General features: G+C 40.4%; 1 protein-coding gene across 3 annotated transcripts; it reads left to right on the forward strand.

Moving 5' to 3' along the window:
- The first annotated feature begins 1,625 nt into the window (after positions 1-1,625).
- Positions 1,626-25,334, forward strand: ERGIC3 (ERGIC and golgi 3). 3 transcript variants are annotated; one of them, XM_063144524.1, is made up of 14 exons: positions 1,626-1,729; positions 7,020-7,090; positions 8,023-8,110; positions 9,140-9,259; positions 9,516-9,609; positions 10,846-11,011; positions 13,956-14,013; positions 18,075-18,089; positions 20,773-20,804; positions 21,502-21,598; positions 22,865-22,929; positions 23,443-23,579; positions 24,327-24,382; positions 24,844-25,334. In XM_063144524.1, the coding sequence occupies exons 1-14, from the start codon at positions 1,642-1,644 to the stop codon at positions 24,921-24,923; spliced, it is 1,167 nt and encodes a 388-aa protein (XP_063000594.1). In that variant the 5' UTR covers positions 1,626-1,641; the 3' UTR covers positions 24,924-25,334. The 3 variants fall into 3 exon arrangements, with proteins under 3 accessions (XP_063000594.1, XP_063000614.1, XP_063000603.1); XM_063144544.1 differs by having other exon boundaries at positions 9,140-9,226; XM_063144533.1 differs by lacking the exon at positions 18,075-18,089.
- The last annotated feature ends 1,290 nt before the right edge of the window (positions 25,335-26,624 follow it).

Genomic DNA, 26,624 nt, shown 5'->3' on the forward strand with positions numbered 1-26,624 from the left:
TTAGATGTTCCATTTTTTGTTAGCATCACTATTATGTATTCAAAGTCATTCAGTATGGTTATATAACAGTCTCATTTTAAAAACTTAAGAATGTTTCTTAGAATGTTTTCTTTAATCTCACAATGCCACCACTTGTACTTTCAGAATAGCTGCAAGTCAAACATAGTTAGTTACGTTTACTATCTGAATTGATGGGGGATGGAAGAGAGTACTGCGGATGTATCTACCCACTACTCAGAAATCTAATGTAGAGATGGTAGAAGAGGGTACTGAAACCTGAATAACTCTAGTATACCTGTGTACACCAAGGATAAGGCTATCCATGGTTATTGGTCATAATGGCTATATATTGCATCCGGTATCAGAGGCAGTATGTCTCTCAATGCCAGGTGCTGGGGAACCTGACTCCTCTACTTGTGGGCTTTCCAACGATATCTGGTTGGCCATTGTGGGAAGAAGAAGAAGAAGAAGAAGGAGAAGGAGAAGGAGAAGGAGGAGAAGAAGGAGAAGAAGGAGAAGAAGGAGAAGAAGGAGAAGAAGAAGAAGAAGAAGAAGAAGAAGAAGAAGAAGAAGAAGTTGTTACCCGGCTCTCCCTCCGGATTGAGGCGGGGTACAACATAAATGTAAATGCCATAAAATACATATAATCAAAACATTTAAAACTAATACATTATTAATAATAAGAATGCTGGACTAGATAGGCCTTTGACCTGATCCAACATGGCTTTTCTTACATATTGGCTTTAAATGGCCTGGGCTTCAATGAGTATAAGATAATTTTAATGTATTCCATTATGGGATGTTTTATTGTATTTTAAAATTGTTCACCCACCCAAAAAGGGCTGGTTATGAAATGGAATAAAATAGTAGTACAAGTGTTGCCATATCTTCCATATAGCAGATGAATCTTCTGGCCAAGTTTGTTAATTTAAAAAAAAATATCTGAGAGGTAGTGACTAGATGGAGTCATTGGGATTGTTAAAGCACTATTTAATCATCCTGATTGTTGTAGAAAAAGTTGGTATAATATAGTAGATGTTGCTTAGTACACTTATAACACTGGACTATATGGTAGGGCTGTTGTACCTCTCTCAACATCTGCCCGACCTCTAACCTGCACTGTTAACAGAGGACTATGCGGCAAGGTTGTTCTAAATTTAGCCCATGTAAAGTAAGGATAATAACAGTAGCCAATATCACTTGGTTGCCACAAAACACTCTCATACCCTCCCCCAGCCCACCCTGGAATTACAGACATTTACCACCCGAAATGTGTAATACAATCCCCAGCCATCGTGACCAACGTTAAAGGATGATGCAAAATGCACTCTGAAACATGCAGAGGCGCTACGTTGGGGAAGGCTATTTATTGTCCTAGCACAGCTGCGCTAAAATCCAGAGGATCTTCACTGTTTTCCAAAGGTAACCTCTTATTGCCTCTCTGTGCGCCAAAAAAAAAAAAAAAAAGGTCTTCTTGAACCCGGAAACTGGCTCTGTAACTCAATCTACCATTTTTACCATTCCAATATATGACCTAGATGTATGGTCGTCTATCTAAAATAAAGTAGAGGGCGGGGCTAGGATCCGGAAGCCGACGGTTGCTTCCGGGTTGGCGGTGGAGGGGGGCGGGGAGTGTCCGTCATGGAGTCGCTTTGGAGGCTGAAGCGGTTCGATGCGTTCCCCAAGACGCTGGAGGATTTTCGGGTCAAGACCTGCGGCGGCGCGCTCGGTGAGGGCCTCGGGGGCTGCGCTGCGGGGGCGGCGGCGGCCGGGGGGCTCGTTCTGGACCGGCTGGCAGCGTCTTCCTCGTGGGAGGGTCCCTACCGGGTGGAGGTTTTGTGGTAGCCATAGGCAGGTTACCTGATGATTCTACTCGCACGCGTTATGGACGAGCTTCTTACATGCAGTTTTTAGACCGTGTCATGTTGGTCTCGGGGAATGAGCTGGGTTCACACGTGCATATACGACCGTCGCTTTGTTTTTCATGACTCTCAGCAAAACCGTCTCCCCGCGCTGAAAAGCGTCGTGTTTGAGATGATGTGGTCTCTCTGTCTGTGGTGCCTTTCGCTGCAGTGGCTTAATTCACACGTGTAAATCTTCTCGATGACGGCAGCATCAAGACGGTGCTGAACGGGTTGTGCTTGTGAATGGGCCACTCCTATAAGTAATTTAAAAACGTAAACGGAGCAATATCGTTATTGCTCTAGTTTTGTTACACCGATGATCAGACAAAGTTGAAAGAAAATTGATTTTCAAGTCTATAGACATGACTTAAGTCATCTCTATGGGGCAGTATCGAAATATAAATGAAATGAAACTCTAGACAGTGGTCTGTTTCAAAAGCCTTCTGGTTTAGTATTTTAAGTAGAAACTGCGTTGGGTAGTATTCCTTCTTCCACGTATATCCATCAACTAAGGGCACAGTCCTAGGTACACTTATTTGGAGTAAGGCCCTTTAGACAAATAGGAAATTTCAGATTAAAAATGCACAGGACTGTACTGTAAGTCTATGCAATTTTGCATTCTCCACCTTTTTAGGGCTGAGTTGTATTCCAAGTAGATGCTAACATTGGACTAAAACTAACAGTTTACTTCAGTAAAGAAGCACAGATGAAAACTTTATCCTGCATTCTTCTCATGCACTTATCACTTCAGTATGTGAAAAGTCAATTACATTTTAATAACCAAAAGACTGTTTGGCAAAGAATGCCTCTTTCTGTATAGGAAAGTGAGTAATGACATTTAGATGAGTGCAAATAACTAACTAGAGCCAATATGGCTTTTTAAAAAAATATATCCAGTTCTCTATTTAGCCTAATATCTTACCTTTTAATAGCAGCCAGATCGAGAAGGCTTAAGCAGTTTTAATGGCTTGCGGTATTAATAGAGCATTGTGATCTCTGCTAGTAACGTCTAGTCTCTGGATCCTTTTAGAAATAAAACTTTCACGTGCTGAAATCAAAGTGGCGATAATGAAGCTAGTTAAATGGCCCCTGTACTTTAAATACGAGAGAAAAACAGATGCCTCAGGGAAAACTTAAAAAAACTGTAATGAATATTCTGGTTTAGCTTTTTTGTTGTTTATTCGTTCAGTCGTTTCCGACTCTTCGTGACTTCATGGACCAGCCCACGCCAGAGCTTTCTGTCGGCCGTTGCTCCCCCTAGCTCCCCCAAGGTCAAGTCTGTCACCTCCAGAATATCATCCATCCATCTTGCCCTTGGTCGGCCCCTCTTCCTTTTGCCTTCCACTTTCCCTAGCATCAGCCTCTTCTCCAGGGTGTCCTGTCTTCTCATTATGTGGCCAAAGTACTTCAGTTTTGCCTTTAATACCATTCCCTCAAGTGAGCAGTCTGGCTTTATTTCCTGGAGTATGGACTGGTTTGATCTTCTTGCAGTCCAAGGCACTCTCAGAATTTTCCTCCAACACCACAGTTCAAAAGCGTCTATCTTCCTTCGCTCAGCTTTCCTTATGGTCCAGCTCTCGCACCCATAGGTTACTACGGGGAATACCATTGCTTTAACTATGTGGACCTTTGTTGTCAGTGTGGTGTCTCTGCTCTTAACTATTTTATCAAGATTTGTCATTGCTCTCCTCCCAAGAAGTAAACGTCTTCTGATTTCCTGGCTGCAGTCAGCGTCTGCAGTAATCTTTGCGCCCAGAAATACAAAGTCTGTCACTGCCTCCACGTTTTCTCCCTCTATTTGCCAGTTATCAATCAAGCTAGTTGCCATAATCTTGGTTTTTTTGAGGTTTAACTGCAACCCGGCTTTTGCACTTTCTTCTTTCACCTTTGTCATAAGGCTCCTCAGCTCCTCCTCGCTTTCAGCCATCAAAGTGGTGTCATCTGCATATCTGAGATTGTTAATGTTTCTTCCTGCAATTTTAACTCCAGCCTTGGATTCGTCAAGCCCAGCACGTCTAGATTTGTTCATAAACTTCTCATTTATTTAGCAGTTGTGTTTTATTCAGCAACAGGAACTTTTCTTTAGAAAAATGAGTTTTAAGAATGCATAATGTAGCTGATCACATTTGTGCAATGGCTGTGTTTTTGAAGCTGTCACTTCTAACCAAAACATAAAATACCTAAAAATTGTCTGGAGAATGCTGAGTTGTAGAACTTTTTTCCTGAGAATCACAACTGCTCACTGTACTTCTTGATGAATTTTGATTGCATAGTAGATTATATATAGAAAGAATTTATTTGCCAACTGTGATATGGAAGTGTGAAAGGGAGTGTGATATGGAAGTGTGAAAGGGAGAAGTATGTACAGTGTGCAGTATTGTATCTGGAAAAACAAGCATGTGTATTTTGCCATATGTGCCTGCAGTAGAAAGTGTCACATGGCCATTGCTTTCCATCTTGCATCTTATTTTCCGCTGCAAGTGGAAAACAGTTTTCACACACTGTACATTTTTCTTACATGGAACTCATATTTGTGTAGGGAAAAAATATGTGTGAAGAGATCAGATGATTTTATATAACAATCCAGACAGCTTTATTTAACCATGTTCTCACTAAGTTTGGTTCATCACTCCCCAAACTTAGTGTTGACTGTAACATTTATTGGAAGGTTTTCCAAATTCTCAAGGGAAAAATATTTCAATTTCCTGTTTTTCCTGCAGCAGGTGGTGGTGTCCCAATATGGCACATGTCCCAAGTTCATTTTTATGGACTAGTTAGTCCCTTTTCTGCAATACAGTTAGAGCCAAAGCAGACATTACTTAACAGCATAGTAAGTAGCTACAGTCGTGTGAAAAAGAAAGTAACCCTCTTGCAATTGTATGATTTTACATATCAAGACATAATAACAATCATCTGTTCCTTAGCAGGTCTAAAAATTAGGTAAATACAACCTCGGATGAACAACAACACATGACATATTACACCGTATCATGATTTATTTAACAGAAATAAAGCCAAAATGGAGAAGCCATGTGTGAAAAAGTAAGTACACCCTTACTGCTTCCATAGCTTGTAGAACCACTTTTAGCAGCAATAACTTGAAGTAATCGTTTTCTGTATGACTTTATCAGTCTCTCACATCATTGTGGAGGAATTTTGGCCCACTCTTCTTTACAACGTTACTTCAGTTCATTGAGGTTTGAGGGCATTTGTTTAAGCACAGCTCTCTTAAGGTCCCGCCACAGCATTTCAATCGGGTTGAGGTCTGGACTTTGACTGGGCCATTGCAACACCTTGATTCTTTTCTTTTTTAGCCATTCTGTTGTAGATTTGCTGGTGTGCTTGGGATCATTGTCCTGTTGCATGACCCAATTTCGGCCAAGCTTTAGCTGTCGGACAGATGGCCTCACATTTGACTCTGGAATACTTTGGTATACAGAGGAGTTCATGGTCGACTCAATGACTGGAAGGTTCCCAAGTCCTGTGGCTGCAAAACAAGCCCAAATCATCATCCCTCCACCACCGTGCTTGACAGTTGGTATGGGGTGTTTGTGCTGATATGCTGTGTTTGGTTTTCGCCAAATGTGGCGCTGTGCATTATGGCCAAACATCTCCACTTTAGTCTCGTCTGTCCAAAGGACATTGTTCCAGAAGTCTTGTGGTTTGTTCAGATGCAACTTTGTAAACCTAAGCCGTGCTGCCACGTTCTTTTTAGAGAGAAGAGGCTTTCTCCTGGCAACCCTTCAAACAAACCATACTTATTCAGTCTTTTTCTGATTGTACTGTCATGAACTTTAACATTTAACATGCTTACTGAGGCCTGTAGAGTCTGAGATGTAACTCTTGGGTTTTTTGCAGTTTCTCTGAGCATTGCACGGTCTGACCTTAGGGTGATTTTGCTGGGACGTTTTCTCCTGGGAAGATTGGCAACAGTCTTGAATGTTTTCCACTTTTGAATAATCTTTCTCACTGTAGAATGATGGACTTTAAATTGTTTGGAAATGGCCTTATAACCCTTCCCAGATTGATGGACAGCAGCAATTGCTTCTCTAAGATCATTGCTGATGTCTTTCCTCCTTGGCATTGTGTTTACACACACTTGGATGCTCCAGACCAGCAAACTGAAAAAACTTTGGCTTTTATAGAGGTGGTCATACTTGCTGATGATCAATTAATCACGGGCATTTGATTAGCATCTTAATTCCTATGGAAGCAGTAAGGGTGTACTTACTTTTTCACACATGGCTTCTCCATTTTGGCTTCATGTCTGTTAAATAAATCATGACACGTGTAATATGTCATGTGTTGTTGTTCATCTGAGGTTGTATTTACCTAATTTTTAGACCTGCTAAGGAACAGATGATTGTTATTATGTCCTGATATGTAAAATCATACAATTCCAAGAGGGTGTACTTCCTTTTTCACACAACTGTATGTCTGCTTTTAATTTTTACTCTTGAGTAGGTACAGAAGCCCCAATCTGCATTTGGAATTTAGTGTGTGGGCAGTTGAGGTTTTAACCCCTTCCCCTTGCTATGGGCTGGGTCTAGATCACGGCCCCTGCAATTTCTATTGGACCATTGTGATCCATAAAGGAAATGAATCACTATTTTCCAATAGAAATTGCAGGCACCTGCTCCCCATCCAGGTTGGGCCCATAGTTGAGAGGTGGGATTAAAGCTATCTTTCAGAGAAGCTTGTCAACCATGACACTTTGAAAACTGTTAGTGGGGGGATCATAACTCGGTGATAGATCACATGCTTGTGCCTGCAGAGTCCAGGTTCGACCCCTGGTGTCTCCTTGTAGGTCTGGAAAAGACCTGTTGGAAAGCCTGGGGAGCTACTGTCTGTCAGTGTAAACCAGCCTTCTCCAACCTGGTGCCTTACTCAACCTGGTGCCCTCCAGATGCCTTGGATCTCATCTACCATCAGCCCCAGCCAGCATGGCCAAGGATCAGAATGCTGGCAATTACAGTCAAAAACATCAGGAGGGCTGATGTAGACAGTCCATTGGTCCATCTAGCCCAGTACTGATTCCATAAATGTCAGTAAAGATGTGTATAAGTTGCTAAATATGACTACATGTAACTTTTACTTTACTTTCTCTATGTGCAGTGACTGTAGTCAGTGGACTCATCATGTTCTTACTATTCTTCTCAGAGCTCCAGTACTATCTCACAAAGGAGGTAAATGCAGTTCCATACACAAATCTTGCTTTGTCTTTATTTCTGATGCTAGACGCTTCAGTAGTTGCAGACAGAGTGTCAGCCTAGTACTGAGAAGATCCAGGGCCAACTCCCTGTTCAGCCATGAAGCTCGTTGGGAAGCTGTGGGCTAGTCACTGTCTTTCAGCCTAGTCTACTTCGCAGGGTGGCTGTGAAGAAGGAACCTTGGTTCTTTGGAGGAAGGGTGGAATAAAAATTTAAAATAGAATTTATGGAAAAGTTGTTTGGAAAGCCTTTTATATGAAGCTTTATATTCCATAATGGGATATGACAGACTTGGAGAACATCCTACGTCTGACATAGCATACACAGGTGAAGCTTTTATGCCTTTCTCATGGATTAAAATTAATGCAATTGGAATCGTAAGGTGCTGTTGTTGTCCCTTTGTATTTCCCTTGCCTACTCATTAGGATCCTCTGGTCATCCTTTAATTATATTTGCCTAATCAGAAGAGGCCAATATGATCATAGTGTTCTTTCTTCTACCCACAGAAGTATCTAGCAATGATTGTTGTGCCTCTAGGATATTTCTATCTTTTCATTTGAGATATACTGAAAGAGGCAAGAAAAGCTAAACTGTAACCCACTCACTGGATCCTGACTGTGATAGTGCTCTTCAGCTAAAGTCACATTAAGGAAACAATTTTAGGACTTTTCTCTCTCTCTAATCATGCGTAGGATTGCACCCTAAAATCTTCTTAGGTAACTGATGTAGACTGTAGTCTTTATTTATGAGAACTTTTAAATTTGAATTTCTCTGACATCAAATGGAATTTCTCTCCCTCTTCGGGTCTCTAAATGTGGGATGCTTAGAAGCAAACGTACCTACAAATGCAGGAAAATGAGACTGTAAAACAATTCCTGATTTTTTTTGTTTGTTTACTTCATTCATAGGTTCACCCAGAATTATATGTTGACAAATCAAGGGGAGACAAGCTGCGGATAAACATTGATGTTGTTTTTCCACATATGCCATGTGCCTGTGAGTATATGTTGTAAAGCTTGGCTTTTTGGTTATATTTAATCGTGAAAAGTGGGCACTGCTTGGCATTTCATAGGGAGCGACTATCTGAAACTTCTCTGCAGAGAGAAAATGAGAGTGAAACCAGTTGCAAAACAGCAGTTTTGAAGTGGTAGAAGGAGGTATTTTTCTCGGGTTTTAGACTTAAGCGGTGGGCTAAGCAGAAAGTAAAATTGGGGAAATCGCTTCACTTGAGGGACAGTTCACATGTAACAATAATACATTGGCTTAAAAAACAATGGATTATTGTGCATAAGCAAGCACGCTGCCTGTGGTGCACCCACCTCTTCCGGTTTACACAACCCACAATCGGCTCCTTCGTAGATTGTGCCACATGACATGCAAACTCAGACTACTTGGTCATTTAGTTCCTTAACACCCAAGGGTCTGTTTTCACATGTCATCTTGTTCAACCTACAAAGAGCTACTCAGAGATTGTAGAAGACACAGACACCTGAAAAGGCACACACATTCATGTTTGTCTGAGAGAAAGAAAATGCATTAATCTGTCTTTTACATAGTCAGTCCAGTATTGTAGGGGTACTGTAAAGTCTTGGACAGAGGTCTTTTCAAGATTCTTTTCATTAGGGATTGATCCTGGGCAAGAATATGCTCTACTTGTTATGGGCCCTTCCCTGCTATGCCCGGCTAACAGTTTTAGGGTCTGCAGTGGTTTTAGATCCACTTGTTAAATCCTCTTTAACTACAATCAATCTTCTTAACCCTTAGAAAGATTCTGTATTCTGCACTGTATTCTTTGATAGCCCAGTGTGTATATCAGCCTTCCTCAACCTGATCCCCCCCCTAGATATTTGGACTACAACTCCCAGCACTCCTGACAATTGACCATGGTGGCCAGGGCTGATGGAAATTGAAGTCCAAAATCATCTGAAGGGGACCAGGCAAGGTTATTTTATGTAGTTAACAGCTTTAAAGAACCATTTGAGATCTCAAGAAGTCTGCTATGATCTGTCCTTGTTGTTTTTTCAGATTTGAGCATTGATGCAATGGATGTGGCTGGAGAACAACAGCTAGATGTTGAACACAACCTCTTCAAACAGCGCTTGGATAAAGATGGCAAGCATGTGACTCCAGAGGCAGAAAGACATGGTAGAATAGATTCACTGTTCCACTGTGGGAGCAGTATTGCAAGTCAAGATGCTAATACTAGGTTTAAATTCTATAGCATCTGATTTAAAGGTAGTTAAAGTGACCCAAACTGGCACTCTGTCTGCACCAGGGTCAGACATTTGGTACTGATAGCGGAAGTGTTAACAATGCTAACAATGCTTGGGAGTGTTTTGCATTGATCCATGCTTAGTCTGTCTATTGCTGGTAACAAGTATTTTCTCTGTCTTTATTTCAGAATTAGGAAAAGAAGAGGAGACAGTATTTGATCCAAACTCTTTAGATCCCGATCGCTGTGAAAGCTGCTATGGAGCAGAGTCTGAGGACATCAAGTATGCCTTGCTTCCCTCAGTATGACCTGGAGGCAAAGAGGTGGGGTTGGGGAGGAGACTGCATAGTGTAGCATCTCTTGAACCTGCTAGCAAGGAGAGGGCTTATGATCACTTGTAGTAAGGGACTCTGTTCTCTCCCATTCTGCTGTCTTGGAGGACAGTTGAGGGTGATACTGAGATCCTCATAGTTAATTAGGATAAATGGACAGTATGGATTTCCTTAACTCCCTGTCCTTCAGATGGTAACAGGCAGGATGTGTTTGGTGTTTTATATCGATGGGCTGAAGCATATCTAACACTGCATCGGATTAACTTGTCTATTTTACTGATGGGAAAACCCCTGTAAGTTGCTTCCAAGTCATAATGATGGAAAGATTGGCACATGCCTGATGTGTGTAAGTTTTCCCTGCATTATTTTATTTATGAAAGTTACTTAGAGGAGCTTTCTCACTTGTAGAAACTGATAGTTGCAACAGTAACTTAAAATCATTCTGTGGTTTTGTCTATATTTGCATGGATCCTTTCCAGGCTTAATGTGGAAACCTTTGTCCCTATGAGTCAGCATATGCCGTAGTCTGCTGCCTTCCCTGGAATGGAAATTGTCTCAGTCTGTGTCTCTGACCAGGAGTAGGCAGAGAAACTGCCGTCCCCATAGGCCTGGATCTTACCTGGGTTGCCCTAGAATTGTAGGATGCACTGCTTCAATGACAAGCAGCAAACAGGTTAGAGCTGAGGAAAGCACTTGACTGAAGATATTTTAGGAATTCTAGTTTGTCTTCTCCAATAAGGCTTAATTCGTGCTAGGTCAGGCCCATGAAGCAAGTTGTGGGATGGGAAGACCCTTGTGGGCCACTTACCTTGGCTCAAGGCTATCCCAGAATCTAATGTCTTCCACCAGCTACTTATTGGTTTACATAATAGGGGCAGTACCCTCAGAACTATCCCTCCCCAGCAATTGCTTTTTGTTGTTCCTGAGAAGAGGGTCACTCTCGCTGGTCTGTTGCCTGGGTCAGTATCCTTATCCCTCTCCCAGCTGTGAGTTGCCTGAAGTTCTGAGGGATCTGTAGGAGGCAACTGGCAGTGCTGTCCCAGGTTACTCCCATTCCAGATGGGAATATTGATCTTTAGGTAGAACTTCCTTCCTTTTTAGTAAGAAAATATTCTCAGGCTTTTTACGGTTGCTGCACGTCACAGTGGACCATTTTTGCTGAATGAGCTGGGCATTCTTTTTTGCAGGTGCTGTAATAGTTGTGACGATGTGCGAGAAGCCTATAGGCGGCGAGGCTGGGCCTTCAAGAACCCAGACACCATCGAACAATGCAAGAGAGAAGGTTTTAGCCAGAAAATGCAGGAGCAGAAAAACGAGGGCTGTAAAGTGTATGGATTCCTAGAGGTCAACAAAGTGAGTGCAGCCATTTTATCACTTTCCTGTGTCAGATGTATGAAATCCCTACTGCCAAATGTGACCAAGAAGCAAAGTAAACGAGAAAACTCTCATGCAGCTTGTCTCATGCAGACTTCTGAGCTTCAGCTTTTTGCGTTATTGCAGGAGCGCATATTGGTATTAAGCACCATATAGGTTGGAAAATTAATATTGTGACTTAAGTCCATTGATAATTGTTAGAATCTGCATTTGTGCACTTTATTTAGCCCTCAGGAGAATGTATGAACTGTGTGTAGAGTATGCTTTTACATACTATAGTCTACCACAGAGATGAGGAACCTCTGCCCCTCCAGATGTTGTTGGACTTCAGCTCCCATCAACCTCAGATGGCATGGCCAGTTGTCAGGGATGGTCAGAGTTGTAATCCGCCAGCATCTGGAGGACCACAAATTCATCACCCCTGGTCTACTGCATTGTTTTGTCTCCTCAACCCATGCTGCAATTTATGTAATCTTAGAGATTACATAATAAATGTAATAGGAAATATAATAGTAGAAATAGGAAATGTTTACTTGAGGTCTTTGTCCAGATTTCCTGTAAATTAGAGAGTTCATGATGTTGAGATTTCTCATGGCTGCCAAAACATCATCCCTACAGAGGATGTGTCAGAAGTCTTTGGCACTAGCTTCTGTTGTGTGATTAAAATCTTTATAGGCAGGCTAGCTAGTGTTGAGGCACTGTAAGGAGGAACCAAATACTGGATGCTTTATAGCAGGGAGATTAGGGTGCATGGAAGGGATTCTTAAGGCCGGATTTTCAGATGTAACAAATTGAGGTGGTAATCTAGAAGTGGGTGCATCACTTCAGCCAAGATGAAGGGCACCACATTTTTGAATGTGTCCTGTGTGTTAAAAAAAAAAGAAGAAGAGAAGTGTTGGGGAGAAACTTTCAGCAAGAAGAAAAGGGGCACAGCATGGAGAGACCTGGCTTGAACATTTTCTCTGATGAGTCTGTGTGTATGTGATAAGGCGCAACCCAGCCCTATTCATCATGGATTAATTTAAATATTTTATTCAGTCATCTATGTTCGTTGTTGCAAATGTTCGTCCTTACACAACATTCAAAATAAGAATAGAATAAAATAAGGTGGGATAACAGTGCAGCCAGGTTTGCATGATTGGGGAAGGAAAATAACCCACCATAGCTTATTTTCCTGCTGGTTGCATGCCCCATCATTACTGTAGTTACCCTCACTTGACGCAGTTTGTTGTGTCATTCGAACCTGGCGAGGGTGGTCAGAGAAGTTGGGTTTCAAACCACCCTGCAACCCTAGAACAAACTATGGGTTCTCGGTGTCCCACCTGTCTCAAGCCCTCAATGGCAAACTGCACTAAGCAATGGTAATTATGGTAATGATGCTGTGAATGACCAGCACTCGCAGGGCGAGAAAATAAACTATGATGGCTTATTTTCCTTCCCCAATCATGCAAACCAAGTCTATATCTGGGATCCTCTAAGAATAAGTGAGAGATTGGTAAATGGTACTTTGCTGTATTTGGTAACATTTTTTTCACATCTACTTTGTCATTCTCTGATTATAAAATAAGAATACTGCCAGATACTCGCGTTTTGAATTTCCTAAAATTTCTGTGTATTCCTTGGAGCACTTGCGGTTTGAACTTTTCAGGAGTAATTGGTCTGGTTTTATTGTCCATTTTTACAGAAAGTAAGGGACGATGTTAAGGTATCTTACATATGTGCATACATCTTTCTTTACACTTTTGAATAAAAATAATAATGTTGGGTTATTTATACATAACCAAACATTACATAACGTTTGCCAAAGATTTGAGTTTGCACTTTAAAAGCATTACTTGCAATTCAGAGAAACATAATGTTTTTGTGCGTTGATCTACTTCAGTGAGAAGTGCATGTAAAATTTAAATGTAGCAGAGGTGAAGAGAGAGAGGGAGAGAGAGGGAGACGGTGCTGCTGCTGCTGCTGTGGAAGGCTACCTTCTGCTTTTCCCCAAGCCCTACTCTAAGCTCAGGGAGTATGGAAATATACATTTGGGACTCTGGCTGTTCAATCTGAGCATCCTTGTCTCTTACCAGTGGTCATTGTGGACAAGCAATTTGCATTTATAATTGAGGGGGTGTTGAAACTGCCTATATCATTTATAGGATACAGATATATCAGGTACTCCTATATCATTTCTAAGATACAGAAATATATCATTTCTGTATCTTCTGTTCACTAACTCATGGCTTACAAATGGTTGGGATAGTAATTCTCATACTAAAGGCTCTGAATGTTCTCTTGTCAGTTTGAATGAAGCTGTTCTTCTGAAGAGAAAGACAATTGTATTTGTATGCTTAGGACATTAGATACTCCTGTTTCGATGCCTCTTGGTTGAAAAATGTATGTAGGGTTGGACAAATCAGTCTATGGCTAGCCCATGTCAGTTTCACTTGCACCCAGTCCTTTCTGCCCAGTTTCTCCATCAGTGTGCACAATTTTTAAAAGCACAAACATTTGTATTTTTTTAATGTAGTTTTCCCTATTATAAGCATTTTATACGCAATCTTTGTGCCGAAAACTGCATCACAAATTTCAGAAGTGCACAGTCTGGAGGATGACTCATAGCCAGTCCCGGAAGTGCAAATGAGGTTGGTTCACTTAGAACTGTAGATGCTCCCCCCTTAGGTGTATATGAAGATTTTCAGGTACCTTGAAGAGTTAATTTAACATGCAATCCTATGCATGTATACAGAGAAAAAAAAGTCCTGCAGCACCCAGCATTACCCAGCCAGCCATGCTGGCTGCAGAATGTTGGGAGTTGTAGGGGGTTTTCTTGTCTAAACCTACATAGGATTGTGCTTTTAAAGGCTCACTTTTTAAAGTTGTTTCAACCTAGTATGGAGAGCTGGGCAGTTTAATAAAATGTGCCTGTCTTTTACAGGTAGCTGGCAATTTTCACTTTGCACCAGGAAAAAGCTTTCAGCAGTCTCATGTTCATGGTAAAGTAGTTTGCATTTTTCTGTATGGCTTCTTGTAATGTCTCCTTTCTTTTGAAATACTGTAACTGTCATGATGCACTTCAGGTATAGCTGACATACAACTACTGGAATGAGAAAGAACTGGCAGAAGGGAAATATTTTGGGAGCATTGTTGAAAATGGCGGCGTTGCTGTACACATGAGGGGAAAAGTACTAACATCTCATAAAGCTAACTCATGGTTTATTTAACCCATGAGTTGTTGTGTTTTGGATCATTGTGATACGCAAATGCAACCATGCTAACAAACGATGGGTTGTTAAACAGAAGCAACCCAGAAAGAGAACCCGTAATTTATTATAGGATTGTAAACTCTGGGTTATTTAAATCATGGTTGGTGGTTACATGTAAACCCAGAACAGTGGGTTGTTTTGCCAGACCGTAGAGGCGGTGGGGCTACAACAGTAAAAAACCATCAGCCATTCTATTTGCCAGTGCTACAAATCTGCAAAGGGTTTTTGGGAAATAAGGATTGAGTGGGCAAAAGGGGAGGGTAACAACTCAGACATAGAGAAAACAAACCACAATTTGTTCAATCACCTGCTAGACAAAGCCTGAGTAGGACAACAAACCATGGGTTGAATAAACCATGGGTCAGCATTATGTGTGAACCTGCTTTTCTTCTTTAAATTTGTTCTTGTCAATAGCTTCGTCTGTCCTGGAAGTGTTAAGACTAGAATTTTAAAACAATTAAAACTATGTTAATAATCTGGTTGCTTTTGCAGGGGTTGTTTTGGCAAGTTAAATAATATTGTTTTTAAAAAGTAAAATATATTTATAAGCTGCTCTCAGCCAAGCATCTTAAAGTGGCTTACAACCATCAATATACTTGCACATATTACAAAATATTTCAAAACAAATAGCTTACTTTAAGACTGAAAATTAAACTTGCATACAGTAATCTAAAGCATCAAATTTTGTTGGCTACCTAATTTGGCTCCTCTCCATTAGGACTGTGAACTAGTGATCCTCAGATTCACAATGTTTTTATTGCAGACTATGGTATAGTTCTATGAGCCAACTGGGCTATTTTCCTTGTCACATATGACAATATGGATGTCCTGCTTGAATATGTAGATCCAGTCTGTTCGATGGTGACCTAAATGTTAGGATAGATCGAGTCTAAACTGCTTCAGGAAAGTAGTACTTTGGCTTCTGTAGCTCTTTCAAAATTCACAAAGCCCATGGATCTATTTGATAGTTTGAACATACTGGCCTGGTTCTCACAATCACTGTGTCTTAAACAAGCAGGGGTGGGTTGCTTAAGGCCCAGTGTATGCTGGATGTTAACCACCTAGGCACTGCTTGTCATGTCATCCAAATCCAGGCAGCAAGACTTGTTTGAGGGGAAAATAATCCATGGCTTGTTTAAACCACAGTGACTGTGCAAACTGGATCACTGTATGCAACTGCCATCTAAAGGTTTCCCTTCCAATTCTGTGCTGGATGCTCTCCATTTTTAGTTGTCACTCCTGGCACCACTGTGAATTATCTCTTGCCAAAGCCTCTTTGTGACAGTACTACAGAATCACACTCCTTATGCTTCTCTGACCTGCTGAGTCTTTTCTGTTCCTTGTCATATTGAAATGAAAGGAAGGCAGGTCTTTTTTTTTCTTCTTTATGCTCTCAAATGGGATCTTTGTGTTGGTTCATCAGGGGATTTTTCCTTCTGCCCCTTCCCCCTCTTGACATCTATATTTTACTATGGAGTTCACAAAGGCTATTCCATAGTTAGATGGAAATGTGCTAACAGTGAGTTCTATTGTTTACCTTGTTGCTAGAAACTCATAATTATATTTTGCTACTGCTAAATGTCAGTCTTCAATCAGATTTAAAATTCTTATCTTTCTGCAATCTTGTTTACGGTATCCTGCCATTAATTTTACTCCACAAAATCACAATCCTAATGAAATCCATCCAACTTGTTTCCCCTGTTTAGGTGGAATTGTAGAGTCTTCCATCCTATCCTCCTCTCGTTTGAGATTTTCACAAAAAGATTCAAGATTTTGTCTTTTGCATTTTTCCCCCTGAGAAAAAATGCCATTGCTCTTCTGAAATTCCACATTTTGTAATGCTTCCAGATTATTGCCACAACTCTCTTTTATTTCACTCCATGGATCCATCCATTGTCACAGAGTTTAGTTTTGTTAGTTTATATTTTTGACTGATTACATAAGGTATTTCTTCCTGCTCCACATAAAACCCAGAATGTATATTCTTTCCTGCCGGCCTCTTCCAAGTCTCTTGAATTAGTCCTCATTAATGATATTGTGATATTGGACCTTTATTTTGTTTTGGCAATGATGTCGTATCATGGGACAAATAAGAATTTACTGTACATTTACATTCATACTGTACATGAATGTTTTAATTAATTATATGATGTTTGCATTCATGTTGTACCCCACCTCGATCCAGAGGGAGAGGCGGGTAACAAATTATTATTATTATTTCCATGGAACTGCTGTAACATTTGCGTTCAGAGTCCTCTTCATATTTTGTGTTGTAACTTCTATAGGAAGCTTGAAAAAGATGGACATATCTAATGTAGAGAGGCTGTTGCCTTCACCAATATGATCTCATCTTTAAGTGCTCCAGCTGCACTTGAGAGCCACTGGCACCAGTTGATGTCCTGAATTGTTTACTTAGAGCATTATCCAATCAACATGAGAATTAACATAAATTTTGGTGCTTCTGACCCATAAGACGTAAAGAGTCTTATGGGTCAGAAGCATTCAATTTTTTTTCCAGTGCAGTATGTTAATTTTTTCTTGTAAGAAATGATTCATTCTAAACGTAATTAAACCAATATTAGCTATACATCTCACTTCCCTACAAAAACAGCTCTCCTGTTGGTGACCTTTGCTTTCTAGTATTGGATGCTGGCATCTCTACTGTCATTTAAACACAAAGGATACAATCCTATGCTCTATTAGGCTGCTAAGCCCTGTTTGACTTCAGTGGCCTTTAAGTAGCCTAAGCATGTGGAGGCTTGCAGCCAAGTACATTAATATTCAAAGCGATGGAGAGAAGCTTAAGAGGGTAAGATAAGTGTTTGCTAAAGGCCGAATGGATCCGAATGGTGTCTCCAGTGATTACTCAGCTCCCTGGCTCTCGATATCACCTCAACTCCCCAATTGTTAATCTACCTCTTAGTCCTGTTTCTTTACACTATTACCTGCCAAAAATCAATCATAGAAGAAAAGATCACGTGTTCCTCTTAGAATACATTGTGAAAACTTAACAAATTCTGATAAAGTGCATAATTTGCAACACTTATTCTGTGTGTATATGTATAGATTCCCCACATACCTGTGATTTTAGAGCAGTTAAATGTATGTTAGTTTTTTTGCATTTGAGAGACAGACAATTGATCAGAGGTGTGTATTCCTAAAGCTAAAGATTTCCTTGGTAGACTTCCTGTGCTGTAAATGTCAAGACTTGACCTGGACATTGTGTTGGTTGTGAAGGGCCTTTGACAGTGCAAACTGTTCCACTATGAAAGGAAACATTGGTTAGGCAAAAGGTGGAGATTAGGAGATATTTGGCTAAAACAGATTATGACTAATTCCTAATGTTTCACATCCTCTAACCTTTGTTCCAAGATGGAATTTGAGTTCTGTGTTTTATAAGGTCCTACCACCTCACACTCACACCAGCAAACCTAGAGTGGGAATGGCTCAGCCTCGGATGGGTATACAGATATATTAATAAAGCATTGCTAGTTTCTGCTTTGGGCTTATAGTTGCAGCCCTTCAGCAGCTGAATGGACAAGCCACTGTTTCATCTGTATTGGGTCACACAGTGTCCCTTTAGCTCCTTCAGCCAAATATCTACATAGAGGTTTATGTGCAATTCAGTGAACCAAGTGTTCCAGGCCCAGAGCGTTGTAGGCAAAATAACCAAGGCTTCCTGAAAGCAACATTTAATTAAAAATATTACCTTTGTTTTTGCATCCTTCCTGCACAGTGTGGAACTCTGAATATTTCTCTCTTTCTTTTCTTAACCCTGCTCATTTTTGCAGTGCACGCTGTTGAGAGTAAGTGTTGCCGACTTTTCCTTACTAATTCTGTACTGTCCATAATTAAATTGATTTCTCCATTTGAAACTTGGTGCTACCTTGGTGCTTGACAGAACTGGGGCTATCAGTTTTCAGTCAAGGGACTGCAAATGGGTTTTATGCATCTATAGGTTGTTGTTTATTTTTTAAGATTTCAGATAATCTTGATTATAATCCTCTTCTCATCTTTAAAACTGCGTTCTCCGAACATGTAGTAGAGTATGCAAGATTAAGCCCACCACTCACCCCACATCCCAATCATGCAGGATTCCCAATCACATGTATTTACAGGTAGGTGTGTGTGTAGACACCTTTTTCAGCTTCTGCAGAACACACAAGAGGTCAAAGTTTGGGAGTATTGGATGTAATCCCACTCCCTTTTCTACATGTTCAGTGAACATGGTTTTGAAGGTGAGAACAGAGCTTATAACGCAATAATAATTTGAAGCACTTGGGAGTACACTTCTAAGATTTTAAAAGTAATTTTATTAGCTGAACTTCTCTTAATCAAGGTTGCAAACCTTTGGCTTCTCACTTTAAGTGGAGCACTTAAAGTGAGAAGCAAAATATAATGTGTTTAGATGAATAAGATGAGCTAAGAACATATATACTTTTAATACTTTTGCACCTCAAGCAGTTGCTGAGTAGGGTAATTAGTAATTACAGCTTAGGCAGCTAAAATGATGATGGTATCTAGGTTAGCTTTAAAAGCTGTTCGAGCAGTTGCTCATGCATAGTTGGAGTAGACAAAACAATTATTTTCCAAAGAAAATGTATGTTAGTTTTGTAGTGCTTGTACTTTGATCTCAGACTACTGTTAATGTCAAGTTCATGGATAAGACAGTCTATTGTCCTGAAGAGCTCTTATTTTGTATTATAACAAGTAGAGCGAGACCACCAGCTTACATTTTTAAAAATGGTCATTTGCACTGAGTGCTTAGTTAACAGGCCATGTCCAACCAAAACTCAAATCCTGTTGCAATTTCACAAATTATGGATTGAGGTTCACTACACAATGGGTTCTCTACCAAGGTAAAGTTACATGTTCTCAGATCCTCTCCCTAAACCTGGTTGTGTTGTACTGTTCAGGGTTCCTTCTTTATAACCCTCATCTACAGTATGTTTGTATAATTCTATAGAAGTGCATAGATTTCTGGAAAAAAGAGGTTGTAGGATGTGTTAACAGATAGAACGTACTATGGTTCAGGCTTCTAACTGCTTACAAAATATTTTGGATGTCAAAACCAAATCCTAAATGCTAATAATATATCCTGTAGTGCACTTGCATAGAGTAATACTTAATACGGAGAATACAAGCGTGGGCAGTAATCAGGCTTCAGTGAAGCCTTGGTTATACAGAGAAGGCTGTAAAGGCAGGAATTTCTCAGAAGCCTAGTGTTCAGAATTGTATCAACACGGATACCAAGACCAGATTTTAGTAGCAAGAATTCATTCTTAGTCACAATGGGATTTTTTAAAAAGTATGCATTCTAAGAGGACATCTTCCAAAGATCTTTTTAGAGTCTATTTAGCACGCTTTTAGTGAAGAAGGAGTTGCACTGCAGCATTTCATGTTTAAAGTTCCATTGTTTTCAGTGAGAATTGATCCCTATTTACAAAAGCAACCAGAACTTTAGGACTTACTTTGTTTAATACGGAACCGTTTATAAGCATAAAGGTGAACGCCAAGCTGATCAGACCTCCTGGGGGAGAAAAATGAACCAGAGGTACTAGCCATAAAAGTAATGAACAATATTTAGATTACTGTCATATTGACAACTACTGTAATATTGATTGGGAGACCTCTTTGACTTTTTCAATTCAAGTGCGGTCATGCCTGCCAAAGGTGCTCTAGAAATGTAAATTTAATCTTAGCTTACAAATGGTGAGACACAGACCACCTAGTTTGGGAAGCTTTTGTAGATTCTTGAGGACAGCTTAAAAATCTGTATTTAAAACAGTTTCCATGTTAAAAAAAATTAAAAGTGCATGTGTATGTGACAAACTTGTGTTTTTCAGCTAGTCATGTGTTATGTTCTAAACAGCACGAATGTCATGGTCACTGCATGCACACAGAAAGCAGATCTCAGTTAGTTGTAAACCTCAGAGTAGAAGATCCTATATCTGTCCTAGATTCTCAAAATGTTAGTAGCTTGTGTTGGTTCCGACATTTACTGGTATATTGCCTTGATCAAATCCTTCATTTATAATGTATTGTGGGTTTTTTCTTTAAGTCACTTGACATAATGTTAAATGACATTTCAGTGGATTAAGAACTTGCTCTCTGAAGTGGTCACTCTTAAAGAGTTATTACAACCAAACTGGGATATTTTGGGAAAGTTTATTTTAGGCCTGCCCTGAATGCATTCAGAAATTAAGGTGTGTCTGCAGATTGAGAAGCGATATCCTAAAAGAGCAGAGACTTGGAAAAATAGTTTAGTGGGACATAGTGAGAAAGAACTGGTGTTGGTGGAGGGGATTAATCCTTGCAGGCATTATTAGAGTGTGGAATAGGAGTTGAGAAGATATTTTCACTTTATGCAAGAAAGAATGTGTCATTTACTTGGAAATATTGTGAAAACTCAGTTTTTTTGCTTTTTTAAAATATGGGATTTTACATACAAGGTTTAATAAAGGTATCTAACCTGTCTGTCTCTTACAGTTCATGATCTGCAAAGCTTTGGACTTGACAATGTAAGTATCTTGGGGGAGACATATTGGGTATGAGCCTTTTGTTCACATCTGAAGGGAGTGGGGGCCAAGTGTCAATGCAAATAATTTGTTAGATGCTTATATGCCCTCTCTAACTGAGTAAACAGAAGGCAAAAACCCAGAAAGCAATATTTGACATAAAACGTATCTTTAAAAGAAGGACACAGAATTCATTGTACGCTAATGCCCCCAAACTCCAGTGGGTCGCTAAGCCTTAGACCCCCCTCCTTTTTTAAAAAGAAAGTATCGTTTGTCAGAATTCTTGTCCTCTTTGGTAATCGTACATCTGCCACTGGACGCAAACAACTCCTCTCATTCTGTTGCTCCCAGAGGGAGAAGAGATACATAATTGCAGGGAGAGGAGTGTATTTCTAGTGCAGCTTCTGCCCTCAGGTAAGTATCTTTATGAAATTGGACAGAAGGCAAACAACATTATCTGGACTTGCCTTATATAAGCTGACACAGCTGCTAAAGTGGCTCTGGCTCCACACTAAAGAAAGAGAGAAGCCTGGCTCAGTTGGGCACATGCGTGCATTCACATCTGTTGAAGTCCTGCTTCTGGCAACAGGTGAAAGGGAGTCATGTGTTCCATCAGTGAAAGATAACCTGCATTTTAAAAATAGGCTTAGTCCCCAGCCTTCTGCAGCTGCTTGAACATGTTGTGCTTTTCTTTTTCCAGATTAACATGACTCATTTTATCAACCACCTTTCATTTGGAAAGGATTATCCTGGCATTGTGAACCCGCTTGATGGGACAGTTGTCACAGCACAGCAAGGTACTGGCCTGAAACTAAGGCTGTAAAACTCCTGTGTTAAATAGTTCCCCATAAGCCAAGACTATCACATTTGTGATAATGGCCCACAAGTTATATAGATATGTCTTTACCAAAATAATCACATTTATTATAATATAGAGCTGGACAACTGTCCACCCTCCCATACAACCTTGGAAAGGATGCCATCTGGCACCTCGATTATCAACAAGTTTTCCCTCTCTCTTGGTCTTCTTCTATCACAGAGAAAGGGATGTATGCGCAAGAGAATTGTGTTCTTTTTTCCCCATTCCCTTTCAGTCTTTTGAGCCACTTTTACCTCAGAAATATGAAGTGGTGGGGAAGGAGATGGTATATATGTATAGAACCCTTTATCACATGCTGCTATTCTCACTGACCCCCTTTACATGGAGGAGCCATAGCTCAGGTTCAATCCTCAGCTTCTCCAGGTAGGACTAGGAAAGAATTGTGAGCTGCTGCAAATCAGCATTGACAAGGCTAGATGAACCAATGGTCTGATTTGGTATAAGCTACCTGTGTCTTTGCCAGCCTCTTCAAAAGAAAAACAAAGAGGGAGAAGATGGGCACAAGAAAGAAGGCTTCCTGCCTCATGTATGTCTCTGTTTCTCGCTTGCTCTTCTCCCATTTTGTTTTCTTCTCAGTCCGAAAACAGCAGAAAAAGGCTGGGAGGGAAGAGCACACAAGGAAGAGGTCTCTTTCCTTGAGAAAGGCAAAATTTGTGTAGGGGTGCCAGAGAGAGATGCACAATGAAGTCATCTCTTCCTCTTGCATTCTAGTGCTTTTCCTCTCTTCCCTCCCCCCCCCCCCCACACTTTGCTGGAAAGAGAAGTGTGGGTGGGGGAAAATGCAGAGGGATGTGCTCCTTTTTGCCTTTCCCAAGCATCTCTCCTCAAGCTACATGGGTACTAACCAGGTTTCTCTATTCCGTTTTTTGGGTGCAAGCACTTAAGATGTTAACTATTTAAAACAACTCATTTTGTGGTTTATTTTGGCCTGGATACAAAGAACCATGTGATTAGTTCTGCATATTGAAGGGAGCTTTTGGAGTATGTTGCATGGTGATCATCTTGACACTGAGAGGAATTTCAAAAACAGTTTGTAGTAGGGGATGAAGGTCTGCCTTTCGAAGGCGGAAAAGTAAAGAATCCCATTAGGGGCACGCCCAAGACCTTTGCTGTCCCCAAAGTAGCTCTTTGGATCCTAGCCTCTGTTGTCTTTGCTTGTTAACACTTTTATTTTGATTTTTAGCTTCCATGATGTTCCAGTACTTTGTAAAAGTGGTCCCCACGGTATATATGACAGTTGATGGTGAGGTGAGAGCTGTTTATTTTTTATTTATTTTAGATATGACAGTGCTATCTGTATTGCATTGTCTCTTATTTGGGGCAGCAGCAAACGGAGTGTAGGGAATTGCAAGCAATTTTGCCTATCTTACTGATAATAAGCCTAAAAATAGTGATGGCACAGAATTTGCCAAAATATGGACCGTGACTACACTGGGATTTCCAGAAGGGAAGAATTAGGTTGTGAGTCATTTGCTGTGGACCCAGTTTCCCCAGGCTAGAGAGAGAGTTGTGAAAAGAAGGTGCATATGAATTGTGGGGGGATAAGTGCTGTGCAGCGGCTTGTAGGAGCTGGATAGGGCATGGGTGTGGGTGTTAAGTGAGTGTGAGTGAACCTGGCATTGTATACTTAACATTGTTTCTGGTTGGGGGAGAATGCAGAGAGGGTTAATTTAACACAGATATTCCAAAGGCCCTATAACCATCTTTGTATCTTGCTCTTACTCTTTTAATTACATTGTTTTCCATGCTCATGTTTCCCAGGTGGTGAGGACAAATCAGTTTTCAGTAACACGGCATGAGAAAATAGCTAATGGGCTAATTGGAGACCAGGGTCTACCTGGTGTATTTGTGCTCTATGAGCTTTCTCCAATGATGGTGAAACTAACAGAGAAACATAGGTGAGATGTTTTCACATGAACCTGAACATAAAGCAGAACTGTCAAAATGAAATTTTATTTATTTTAAAACTTGGCAATAAAACGGGTGGGGGTGGGAGGACCCTTTTTCAGTCCAGGTGCTGAATTCCAATCTGGGAAAGGTTTTGAGGACTGTATTCCATTTGTGGGTGAGGCCAAAGGCAGTGAGTAGGGCCAGACTGTTATTCTTACCACCTTTAAGCCTGCTGAGAAGTACACAGCACTGAATCAGTCAGCAGCACTTCAAATACCAAGCCTCTGCATGTCCACTCAGAAGTAAGCGTGAGCAGCATGACCACTCACAAGGAAGCAGGACTGGATCATTCAGCTGCTGATCAGAGACAAGAGCGTTTCCCTGTCAGGAAAGGGCCTGGGGAAGAAGCTGGTGGGCCAGACGCCAAGCCCCTGCAGGCCAACGGTTCTCCATGCCTGCTAAAAAAACCTGTGTTTCATGTGTCCATCAAGTGATTCATACAAATAGGTTGTAAAGGGTGCTTCGTGAAGGCTTCCTTTTGAGGCAGCTAGATTATGGAGGAGACAAGAGTAGTCTTCTGGACCATTTTGGTTCAACCAGGTACTAAAGCGTTCATTAGACTTAGTCAAGTGGTACTAATATCACTGGTTATTCTCTTCTTGGTCTTGTTTTTTTAATATTATTTTCAATTTTGAAATGTTTCATTCAAAATGTAAATGTTGCATAGTAATCTGAGCATTTCCCCCCCCATGTAGGTCCTTTACACATTTTCTCACAGGAGTTTGTGCCATTATTGGAGGAGTATTTACAGGTATTAGATTTGTGTTTTGAAGACTTGAACTTTTCTTCTTGCCCATCTTGAATCTAAAGTTTAGCTTGCAAATGTTTTGATCAATACATACTTCCCAGGTGCTGTTTCAAAACCGAGAACTTTAAAAAAGAAATCCTCATATAATTTACAAAAATGGCAGAATCATCAGTAGTGGTACAAATAAATGTTAAAGAAATCTCATGATTTTTTTAAAAAGGGATTTTTTTATTAATTAAGCACCATTCAGTTGTGCTGGAGCTCATCAAAAGGTGTCTCCTGGGAATATATTTGGCCTGTTCAGTTTTTCAGAAAGTGCAGTATCTCTCTCATGCTTTCACTAGCTTAGCCATCGCCTCTGAGGTGCAGACTTGCTTTTTGGAAGAGTGCAGATGGAATTTCTTTGATGTTGTGGTGATTCTAGATGGAACATCTAAACCGACCCTTCTTTTTTCTCCTTACAGTGGCAGGACTCATTGACTCTTTGATCTATCATTCAGCTCGGGTCATTCAGAAGAAAATAGAGCTTGGGAAAACAACATAAGTTAGTAGCTGCAATCCTCTTTAACAAACTTGAAGGCATTAAAAAAAAACCAACTCTAAAGTCGATGTCCGATTTCAGTGTGCCAAGAGAAGATGCCTGGAATTCTGAAGAGAGACTGACAATAGTTTCCAGTCTTGGGAGAAGGGAAACAGGGCATTAATTTAAGCATCCATTTTTGTGAAATTTAAAAAGAGTTCTGTATACCATAGATTTTGGTATTTGTCTTGTCTGTTGGCATATCTCTCAATTTCTAGACTCTGAAAGAGCAGAGACCTCCAGAATATGGAAAAGAAGACCTTTTACATGTGGAAAACTAATATTTTCTATTTAATTTGTACCCAGTGATACCCTTAGAATGTGTGTTTGGAACAAATTCTCAGGAAAAAGTTTTAATAAAGTCATCTAATATTTGTTTTCTTTTTACTTACTCTTCACCCTATGTATCAAGCAGTGATACATCCAAGATATTTTCCCCTAGCAGGTTGCTCACTTCCCAGTTCTGTTGATACATCATAGCAGCCTTCCCCAACCTGGCGCCCTCCAGATGTTTCAAACTTCCAACTCCCACCAGCATGACCAATGAACAGGAATCCTGGGGGGTTGTAGTCCAAAACATCTGAAGAGCATGAGATTAAGGAAGCCTGTCATACAATATATACATTAAATGTATTTTGCACTCAGTGCTCCTGCTTCTCAAATGTACCTCCGCATCTGTGACTGGTTGTTCTCTAGACTTCAACACTGTGTACCGAAAACGTAAAGTACAAGAACATAAAGTACAACTCAGGCATAAAGCATATTATGAACCTGTTGAAGTACAGTGTGAAAAGACGTTGTATTCTTTAATATTATTTTTAGTGTGCCTCTAAGGATAGACCCCTCGCAAGGTGGTGTACAAGATCAAAACGATGCAAAACAAATACAATGGAAAATCAATAAATATTCAGTAATTTCCATTCAGCTGGTTCACATTCCAGAGCAATATACATACTCCTGTTTTACTCTTGGCCAGTATTTTAATTCCTTCCAGTGCTGTGTTTCTTCCCTCTTAATGTCTCATAACACAGTTGGCTGAGTTGTGGTTTTGCCGTTACTATTTAACTAACAGAGTTTACGTCTTACGGCAGCATCTTGTGTGGTAGCTCATGGTTGAGGAGATGGATCAGAAATCCTGTGTTGAAATAATTTGTATGGGGCTGAAAATACTCTTGAGAAGTACACCCAAAAAGGGGTGAGTGGGTCTGCCTGATAGAGCAGCCTTCCCCAAGCTGGTGTCCTCCAAATGTTTTGGACTGCAACTTTCAGCAGTCCTTGGTATTGGCCATGCTGGCTGCTATTGATGGGAGTTGAAGTTCAAAACATCTGAAGGAGACCAGGTTAGGAAAGGCTGCTATAGACATTTATATAGACACTTATTCCACCTAGCATATGCTGAATGTAGAAAAGAAGCAAGGCAGAAGTGTTCTGCCAAAAAGAAACAAATGGAAAGTTGGCTGGATTATTAAGGCGATGTAGAATCTTCTCCTTTTAACAACATTAATACTGACTGGAATGTCTGATAGTATTTTCAATAATTTTGTGTTTATATTAAGGATAGTTACATAGGTGATTGCAGGATCACCTGTTATTACAAGCATTACAGGATAAAATAGTAATACCACCATGCCCTGTAAATTTTTTTAGATATTATAATGAAATACA

Source organism: Elgaria multicarinata, chromosome 1 (assembly GCF_023053635.1).
Source record: "Elgaria multicarinata webbii isolate HBS135686 ecotype San Diego chromosome 1, rElgMul1.1.pri, whole genome shotgun sequence".
NCBI lineage: Eukaryota > Metazoa > Chordata > Lepidosauria > Squamata > Anguidae > Elgaria > Elgaria multicarinata.